Genomic DNA, 10,372 nt, shown 5'->3' with positions numbered 1-10,372 from the left:
CGGGAATTGTTTTGCATTACGCATGCGAGAATCAATCAACTACAGTTCCCACTAGTTATCGGCACTTCTACGGAAATCTATGACGCACAAGCAACTTTAATATTGATATTATATTTATTTTTAAATGTTTTCATAAAACATGCGGATGGTAGGGTGTGAGCCGAGGTAACCTGGTATCTTTGTCAATTAAACATTCCCAGCAGTTATGGCACTTGTGTCTAAATATCGAACTATACATGCTGACTTATCTGGAAGGCTTTCATGTTAGCCTTTATCTGAGAGGATGCGGAGGATCCTTCTCCCCGGGTCCTCGGTGTCCTCTCTGCCGCCGTAATGGCTTGCCGGAGAGGCTGCTGCTTCGGCGCGATGAACGATGATAACGCGCGGTTCCTAATGCTAGCGGTGCTGATCATGCTGTATCTGCTGTGCGGCGCGGCGGTGTTCTCCGCGTTGGAACAACCGAAGGAGCGGCAGGCCAAAGAGCGGTGGGCGCAGCGCTTCGAGAACTTCACCCAGAAGCACAACCTCACCCGGACCGATTTGGAGACCTTTCTCCGGTTCTACGAGGAGGCGAACGTCGCCGGTATCCGCGTGGATACACTCAGACCTCGCTGGGATTTTACCGGCGCTTTTTACTTCGTGGGGACCGTTGTGTCGACCATAGGTAAGCTCAGAAACAAAGCAAGAAGGTTCAGTAAAGATTGTGGTGTATTGCGAAATGTATCACTTTTAAAATCTAAATGCACCATTTGAATAATTTAGAATTGGTGCCACAGACCTAATAAGATGACAATAGCATTTTAAATATATATTTTTGCATACCTTTAAAAAAAAATGCGTCAGTTTTGTTATAATTCAGGAAATGAATTGCACTTCAAATTATATGAAGACATCTTGACAAACTGATTAACCAAATCACCCTTTGATCTTTAACAACGAGAGAGTGAGATCTTAATACTGAATGAATGCAAAAAGAAATGAGTAGACAGGTTTGCGATATGATAGGCTATAAAGTATAATCTAATCAAGGTGAATGAATTTTAACATCAAATAACTAATGAAAAGTGACTTAGGTTTTGCCAAAACTGGCTATTAATTATTCAGGTTATTTATTTTCATTGTAGATATTCACATTTCTTGTTTTTACTGTTACTTTACTGTTACTACTTTTACTTGTTTCCAGTAGGCTGTCAACCATTACAAATCCACTACAGTTAATTAAGGACATTGCCTCCCTCCCGGTGTCCATATTTTCTGTGATGTATGCATCACAGAGATATAACCCAGGGATGGCAGATGATACAACCAGAGGTTTGAAATTGAGTACATGTTGATGCACTAAGGTGGTTGGCACAGTATGGGATAAAATATACTGCTATTTTCTGAACACTGAGGTTTAGTGAAAATGACAAGCTTCTCAATTTTATGGAACTCTATCCCGATGGTCACGGCTGAAGAACAATTAATGCTGTTTGGTGGGGTCTTGTCATAATCGTATTAATTAGATAAGTCAATAACAAACATTTTCTAAAGTTGCATTTTTTAAAATTTTGTTTCAGATACCCGACAAAACAACAAAATGATATCAACTGTATATGAATGTTTTTATTATGTTACTGGTTTGAATTGATATGTCAGGGACCATGGGCTATTTGAAATGGTACTGGGTAAAGGCTATATGGTATAGGGTAAAGGCTATATGGTATAGGGTATAGGGTAAAGGCTATATGGTATAGGGTAAAGGCTATATGGTATAGGGTAAAGGCTATATGGTATAGGCTATAGGGTAAATGCTATATGGTATAGGCTATAGGGTAAAGGCTATATAGTATAGGCCATATGGTATAGGTTATAGGGTAAAGGGTATAGGGTAAAGGCTATAGGGTAAAGGCTATAGGCTATAGGGTAAAGGCTATATGGTATAGGCTATAGGGTATAGGCTATAGGGTAAAGGCTATATGGTATAGGCTTTAGGGTAAATGCTTTAGGGTATAGGCTATAGGGTAAAGGCTATATTGTATAGGCTATAGGGTGAAGGCTTTAGGGTATAGGCTTTAGGGTAAAGGCTATAGGGTAAAGGCTTTAGGGTATAGGCTTTAGGGTAAAGGCTATAGGGTATAGGCTTTAGGGTAAAGGCTATAGGGTAAAGGCTTTAGGGTATAGGCTTTAGGGTAAAGGCTATAGGGTATAGGCTATAGGGTAAAGGCTATATTGTATTGGCTGTTGGCTAAAGGCTATATAGTATAGGCTATAGGGTAAAGGCTATATTGTGTAGGCTATAGGGTATTGGCTGTTGGCTAAAGGCTATATGGTATAGGCTATAGGGTATTGGCTGTTGGCTAAAGGCTATATGGTTTAGGCTATAGGGTAAAGGCTATATGGTATAGGCTATAGGGTAAAGGCTATATGGTATAAGCTATAGGGTAAAGGGTATAGGCTATAGGGTATAGGCTATAGGGTAAAGGCTATAGGGTAAAGGCTATATGGTATAGGCTATAGGGTATAGGCTATAGGGTAAAGGCTTTAGGGTATAGGCTATATGGTATAGGCTATAGGGTAAAGGCTATATGGTATAAGCTATAGGGTAAAGGCTATAGGGTATAGGCTATATGGTATAGGCTATAGGGTAAAGGCTATATGGTATAGGCTATAGGGTATTGGCTGTTGGCTAAAGGCTATATGGTATAGGCTATAGGGTTTCCCGCCGTCAACATATAAGATAATTAAAGGTTAGACACACAAACAGACTCCAATAAAGCCATTCCTGTAGCAAGCATCTATTTTCCCTTCCCTCCAGTAGCCTAGTCTCAAGCATGTTCAGTTGAAGCCCTGGGTCTTTCTTTTTGAAGGAGAAGTTGTTTTTAGAGACTTCTCTTTCATCTCCCCGAGGAGCACATCTGTGAGAATGGTAATGAAAACCCCCCCGTCACTAAATTATCATTTCACTCTAAGGAGAAGAGGAACGAGGAATGAGAGAGAGGAAGAGACAGATGCTTAGAAAAAAAACTGGAAGTGTTAAGAGACATCGTCACCTATGGCAACCTGGTTTACTTTACCTTGGAAGTGAACGAGGGATGCATGAGTGGGCTTTTTAGGAACAGACAGACAGGGAGAGTTAGGTAATGTTAGGTAATTATACTCTCATCATTTTTCTTTCAATTCAATTTCTATTTCCCATGCTTTATTGGCATGGGAAACATATGTTTATATTTCCAAAGCAAGTGAACTAGATCATAAACAAAAGTGAAATTAACAATAAAAAATGAACAGTAAACATTACACTCACAAAAGTTCCAAAAGAATAAAGACATTTCAAATGTCAAATTGTCTATATACAGTGTTTTAATGATGTGCAAATAGTTAAAGTACAAAAGGGAAAATAAATAAAACATAAATATAGGTTGTATTTACTATGGTGTTTGTTCTTCACTGGTTGCCCTTTTCTTGTAGCAACAGGACACAAATCTTGCTGCTGTGATGGCACACTGTGGAATTTCACCCAGTAGATATGGGAGTTTATCAAAATTGGATTTGTTTTCAAATTCTTTGTGGGTCTGTGTAATCTGAGGGAAATACGTGTTTCTCTGTGCCCCTCCCCTTCTCTCTCCGGTCAGGATTTGGCATGACCACCCCGGCCACGGTCAGCGGCAAAGTCTTCCTCATCTTCTACGGCCTGATCGGCTGCGCCTCTACCATCCTCTTCTTCAACCTCTTCCTGGAGCGTATCATCACGGTGCTCGCCTTCGTCCTCAAGTCGTGCCACGGGCTGCAGCATCAGCGCCAGGGCGTGGTGCCCCACGATGGCCGCAGGGAGACGTCACTGCCAGGACCCAGAGATAGAGACAGGGACATTCTGGCTGGATGGAAGCCTTCAGTGTACTATGTGATGCTGATTCTCTGTGTGGCCGCTGTGGTGATCTCCTGCTGTGCATCGGCCATGTATTCAGCGGTGGAGGGGTGGGGCTATCTGGACTCGCTGTACTTCTGTTTTGTGGCGTTTAGCACCATCGGGTTCGGGGACATGGTGAGCAGCCAGAGGGTCGCGTACGATGGGAACCAGACAGCCTACAGACTGGGGAACTTCCTGTTTATATTGATGGGCGTCTGCTGTATCTACTCGCTGTTCAACGTCATATCTATCGTCATCAAGCAGGTGATGTTTTTTATGTAGCTATATTTGTTTTAAGCACACACACACACATTCAGTGCAAGATGGTGAGCTCTAATTGCCCATTCTCTGTCCTTTCCTCGGTATACTGGCTCTCCCTCCTCTTACACACACACACACACACACACACGAGGTTGGCGGCACCTTAATTGGGGAGGCCGGGCTCAGCAGACTCACACACACACTCTTCCTCTAGGTATGTGGGTGTTTTAACACTGTTATTAATTAATGTCTCTGAATTTCAAAGTTTCATTTTCCCAAAACTCAAGCAGACTCTTAACTGGCTGCTGAGGAAGCTGGGCATTCTCTGCTGCCGCTGCTGCTCCGCCGGGATCGGGAAGAGACTCCGGCCTCGCCGGAACGCCGTGATGCCCAGCAGCACTGGACACGGACACCCCCGGGCGCGGCGGACTGTCTCCATAGAAACGGACGCGGTGAACGAGAGCGAGACGGATGGAGGCCGGCGGATGTCTGGGGAGATGATCTCCATGAGGGACTTACTGGCGACCAATAAGGTGAACGTTCCGGGTAAAAAGGGGTTAAGTGGTTAAGGTTCACTGTTAGTTTCATTTCTAGTCAAAAGCCCCTGTTCTTGTTTATAAATGGAAGGGGTTTATTCACTCTCTATATAGTATCTAGTATCACCTGGTGTGGCCATGAATTGAAACGGACTAATTTAAATCAAAGTTTCAGACTGCACCCGATTCATGTTGGTTAGTGTTGTCGTCGTGCAATATATGGAATGTGCCATCTATTGTCTATGTTGTTGAAAATATATTTTTGTATATCCTTTTGGTACGCAAGCAGCTTGTAGATGCTAACTCTAAGCTGAATTAACTGTCCAAAGAGACAGGAAGCTGATTTAACTGTCCAAAGAGACAGGAAGCTGATTTAACTGTCCAAAAAGACAGGAAGCTGAATTAACTGTCCAAAGAGACAGGAAGCTGATTTAATTGTCCAAAAAGACAGGAAGCTGATTTAACTGTCCAAAGAGACAGGAAGCTGAATTAACTGTCCAAAGAAACAGGAAGCTGATTTAACTGACCAAAAAGACAGGAAGCTGATTTAACTGTCCAAAGAAACAGGAAGCTGAATTAACTGTCCAAAGAAACAGGAAGCTGAATTAACTGTCCAAAGAGACAGGAAGCTGAATTAACTGTCCAAAGAAACAGGAAGCTGAATTAACTGTCCAAAGAACCAGGAAGCTGATTTAACTGTCCAAAGAAACAGGAAGCTGATTTAACTGTCCAAAGAGACAGGAAGCTGATTTAACTGTCCAAAGAAACAAGAAGCTGATTTAACTGTCCAAAGAAACAGGAAGCTGATTTAACTGTCCAAAGAAACAGGAAGCTGATTTAACTGTCCAAAGAAACAGGAAGCTGATTTAACTGTCCAAAGAAACAGGAAGCTGATTTAACTGTCCAAAGAGACAGAAAAGTATCACTTAAAGGTACACTCAGCGAGATGACGTTGCACTTACAATGAAATTCAATATTGAGTAAATATCCGCAACAACTAATACTGTTGAAGCGCGAGGCTAAACTTCTCAGGTGTTTTGGTCCCGTAGATATTGTGTTGCCTGAAGCGCACCCTTGTGATAGACCACTCTGTGTGACTGGGAGAGCAGTCTGGTATCGAGTTCATATCAATATCTGCGGTGCTGCAACTTCATCTCGCTGAGTCTCCCTTTAAAGAGGGTATGTTGTACATCTGGTTTCTAACCATCTATGAGCCTTTATTATCTAGAGTGGAGAGACTACGTCAACAGAAATGGTACCGTAATTCAGAATCTGATCAAATAACTGAGATTTTAGCTCGGAGTTAACAGACTGTGTCTTATCTTTTATCTACATTGAACACAAATATCAAAGCAGCATGTTAAGTGCTGGTCCCGTGTGTCATGAGCTGAAATAAAAGATCCCAGAAATGTTCCATACGTTCCATAAAAGCTTATTTCTCTCAAATGTTGCGAACTAATTTGTTTACATCCCTGTTAGTGAGCATTTCTCCTTTGCCAGATAATCCATCCACCTGACAGGTGTGGCATATGAAGAAGCTGATTAAACAGCATGATCGTTACACAGGATCACTTTGTTCTGGTGACAATAAAAGGCCACTCTAAAATGTGCACTGTTTTCACACAACACAATGCCACAGATGTCTTACGTTTTGAGGGAGCGTGCAATGGGCATGCTGACTGCAGGAATGTCCACCAGAGCTTTTGCCTGATCATTTAATTAGTCATTTCTTTACAATAAGCCGCCTCCAACACCATTTTAAAGAATTCGTCAGTATGTCCAACAATCCTCACAACCCAGACCACGTGTTTGGCGTTGTGTGGGCGAGCGGTTCGCTGATATCAACGTTGTGAACGGAGTGCCCCATGGTGGGGTTATGGTATTGGCAGGCATAAGCTACGGAAAACAAACACAATTGCATTTTATCGATGGCAATTTGAACGCAGAGATACCTGAGGCCCATTGTCGTGCCATTCATCCACCGCTACACTCGCATTAACATCTGCTAACCATGTGTATGTGAGCAATAACATTTGATATGATTAGGGACTAATTCATTTATTTCAATTGACTGATGTCCTTATAAGTACCGTAACACAGTACAGTCTTTTAAACTGTTGCATTTATATTTTTGTTCATTATAGTTATTAAAGTATCACGTGAACCTCTTCTCTCCTCTGCAGGTGAACCTGGCACTGATGCAGAAGCAGCTGTCGGAGGCAGCAACCAATGGGGTCCCTCGGCCGTCCGTCTCCAACCAGAACAGACTAAATGGATTTTCTGGAGGAGTGGGAGCGCTGGGCATCATGAACAACAGGCTGGCTGAGACCAGTGTCAACAGATGACTGACTATTACAATACTCATCATAATGACTTTATTTATTTTCAGTACAAGTAACAAAGTGCTTCACATCATAAAATAACCTAATAAAATAATAAAAGTACTAAGAAAGAAACAAAAAGCCAGTAGGAAGAGGAATAAAAACAAGACGATAATTAGTCATCTTCGTGGTTGTCCTCTTTAGCTCAGTTGGTATGGTGATTGCAATGTCAGGATATTGGGTTTGATTCCCGGGACCACCCATATCTAAAATAAATGTTTTGGATAAAAGCATCAGCTAAATGACATGTACAGTGCCTTGCGAAAGTATTCGGCCCCCTTGAACTTTGCGACCTTTTTGCCACATTTCAGGCTTCAAACATAAAGATATAAAACTGTATTTTTTTGTGAAGAATCAACAACAAGTGGGACACAATCATGAAGTGGAACGATACTTTGTAGCGCCACCTTTTGCTGCGATTACAGCTGTAAGTCGCTTGGGGTATGTCTCTATCAGTTTTTCACATCGAGAGACTGACATTTTTTCCCATTCCTCCTTGCAAAACAGCTCGAGCTCAGTGAGGTTGGATGGAGAGCATTTGTGAACAGCAGTTTTCAGTTCTTTCCACAGATTCTCGATTGGTTTCAGGTCTGGACTTTGACTTGGCCATTCTAACACCTGGATATGTCTATTTTTGAACCATTCCATTGTAGATTTTGCTTTATGTTTTGGATCATTGTCTTGTTGGAAGACAAATCTCCGTCCCAGTCTCAGGTCTTTTGCAGACTCCATCAGGTTTTCTTCCAGAATGGTCCTGTATTTGGCTCCATCCATCTTCCCATCAATTTTAACCATCTTCCCTGTCCCTGCTGAAGAAAAGCAGGCCCAAACCATGATGCTGCCACCACCATGTTTGACAGTGGGGATGGTGTGTTCAGCTGTGTTGCTTTTACGCCAAACATAACGTTTTGCATTGTTGCCAAAAAGTTCTATTTTGGTTTCATCTGACCAGAGCACCTTCTTCCACATGTTTGGTGTGTCTCCCAGGTGGCTTGTGGCAAACTTTAAACAACACTTTTTATGGATATCTTTAAGAAATGGCTTTCTTCTTGCCACTCTTCCATAGGCCAGATTTGTGCAATATACGACTGATTGTTGTCCTATGGACAGAGTCTCCCACCTCAGCTGTAGATCTCTGCAGTTCATCCAGAGTGATCATGGGCCTCTTGGCTGCATCTCTGATCAGTCTTCTCCTTGTATGAGCTGAAAGTTTAGAGGGACGGCCAGGTCTTGGTAGATTTGCAGTGGTCTGATACTCCTTCCATTTCAATATTATCGTTGCACAGTGCTCCTTGGGATGTTTAAAGCTTGGGAAATCTTTTTGTATCCAAATCCGGCTTTAAACTTCTTCACAACAGTATCTCGGACCTGCCTGGTGTGTTCCTTGTTCTTCATGATGCTCTCTGCGCTTTTAACGGACCTCTGAGACTATCACAGTGCAGGTGCATTTATACGGAGACTTGATTACACACAGGTGGATTGTATTTATCATCATTAGTCATTTAGGTCAACATTGGATCATTCAGAGATCCTCACTGAACTTCTGGAGAGAGTTTGCTGCACTGAAAGTAAAGGGGCTGAATAATTTTGCACGCCCAATTTTTCAGTTTTTGATTTGTTAAACAAGTTTGAAATATCCAATAAATGTCGTTCCACTTCATGATTGTGTCCCACTTGTTGTTGATTCTTCACAAAAAAATACAGTTTTATATCTTTATGTTTGAAGCCTGAAATGTGCCAAAAGGTCGCAAAGTTCAAGGGGGCCGAATACTTTCGCAAGGCACTGTATATATATATATATATATATATATATATTCACACTGGAGGTCCACAAATATACCTACACATCATACAGAGACGTATCATCATTAAAACAGAAGTCAAACACTGTGAAAATATATACGCTGCTACCACCACCGCCACCGCCGTCTCTCAAAACCATGTGTTGACGTCTCAAGAACACGTGATCTGAGAGACAAACTGGAAGTGCTCACAAAAGGATGCGGTTTGGGTCCAAAAGTTTAAGACAGGTCACAGTTGGAAAAGGTTTTGGAACGGAGCCAATGATGTAGCCCACTGGATATGATCCACAAAGAACTATACTGAAATAAATAAACATAACATGCAACAATTTCAACGATTTTACTGAGTTACAGTTCATATGAAGGAAATCAGTCCATTGAAATAATTTACATAAATGTTCAGACCCATTACTATGCGACTCGAAATTGAGCTCAGGTGCATCCCGTTTCCATTGATCATCCTTGAGATGATTGGAGTCCACCAGTGGTAAATTCAGTTGATTGGACATGATTTGGAAAGGCACACACCTGTCTATATAAGGTCCCACCGTTGACAATGCATGTCAGAGCAAAAACCAAGCCATGAGGTCGAAGGAATTGTCTGTAGAGCTCCGAGACAGGATTGTGTCGAGGCAAATATCTTGGGAAGGGTCCCAAAACATTTCTGCAGTATTGAAGGTCACCAAGAACACAGTAGACTCCATCATTCTTCAATGGAAGAAGTTTGGAATCACCAAGACTCTTCCTAGAGCTGGCTGCCCGGCCAATTCGGGGGAGAAGGGCCTTGGTCAGGGAGGTGATCAAGAACCCGATGGTCACTCTGACAGAGCTCCAGAGTTCCTCTGTGGAGATGGAAGAACCTTCCAGAAAAACAACCATCTTTTTTTTTCTCCCCCTCATCAAATCTACACACAATACCCCATAATGACAAAGCAAAATGTTATCAATTTGACAATAACCTTTAACCTAACAAAAATGTGGAAAAAGTAAAGGGGTCTGAATACTTTCCTGTACTTATTTGAAATGTACCCAGCGCACCTTTTATAGAAGAGTTCAAAGCGAGACACTTCCAAATGTTCCAGGAACAACAGATATTAAAGTAGCTCATATGCAGGTATATAAACACTTGTCCTTGGAGGGAATCATTACCCAAGAGCCCGCAGCATAATGTGAAGGTAGAACTTTATACACTTGTGGTGTTAATCAGACAGCTGTTGTTTTTGTAGCCGGAGAACTGATGCGTGCCTGTGTGTGTTTTTGTCTGCATGTGCGTGTGGTCTGGAGTGGGGACACAGAGGAGTCACCAGCGGGGACACAGAGAAGTCACCACACCTGAATAATGGATGATGCACGGCATCAAAAGACCCCCCCTCTCCCCTCCTTTAGCCCCCCTCTTCCATTGAGGCTCTGTCGGTCAACGCTTTGCACGTTAAATCAGGGGACTGTCGAGTGACATTACACGCAACGTCGGTGAAACTGTCCAGTGTAATGTTCGGAAACCTT

General features: G+C 42.3%; 1 protein-coding gene across 1 annotated transcript; it reads left to right on the top strand.

Annotated features, from left to right (window-relative positions):
* The first annotated feature begins 299 nt into the window (after nt 1-299).
* Nucleotides 300-7,105, top strand: LOC110504246 (potassium channel, subfamily K, member 13-like). Its single transcript, XM_036962818.2, has 4 exons — nt 300-664; nt 3,615-4,153; nt 4,441-4,683; nt 6,870-7,105. The coding sequence occupies exons 1-4, from the start codon at nt 334-336 to the stop codon at nt 7,029-7,031; spliced, it is 1,275 nt and encodes a 424-aa protein (XP_036818713.1). The 5' UTR covers nt 300-333; the 3' UTR covers nt 7,032-7,105.
* The last annotated feature ends 3,267 nt before the right edge of the window (nt 7,106-10,372 follow it).

This window comes from Oncorhynchus mykiss, chromosome 25, assembly GCF_057628025.1.
Source record: "Oncorhynchus mykiss isolate SJ-2025 chromosome 25, ASM5762802v1, whole genome shotgun sequence".
NCBI classification, from domain to species: Eukaryota; Metazoa; Chordata; class Actinopteri; order Salmoniformes; family Salmonidae; genus Oncorhynchus; species Oncorhynchus mykiss.
The sequence above is the reverse complement of the archived record's forward strand: the minus strand, read 5'-3'. Positions and strand labels throughout refer to the sequence as shown.

Excerpts from the sequence above, each read along its gene's own strand:
- LOC110504246 (XM_036962818.2), top strand. The coding sequence starts at position 334 with ATGGCTTGCCGGAGAGGCTGCTGCTTCGGCGCGATGAACGATGATAAC. Across the intron at positions 665-3,614 it reads GACCGTTGTGTCGACCATAG|GATTTGGCATGACCACCCCG; the intron begins GTAAGCTCAGAA and ends CTCTCCGGTCAG. Across the intron at positions 4,154-4,440 it reads TATCTATCGTCATCAAGCAG|ACTCTTAACTGGCTGCTGAG; the intron begins GTGATGTTTTTT and ends AAACTCAAGCAG.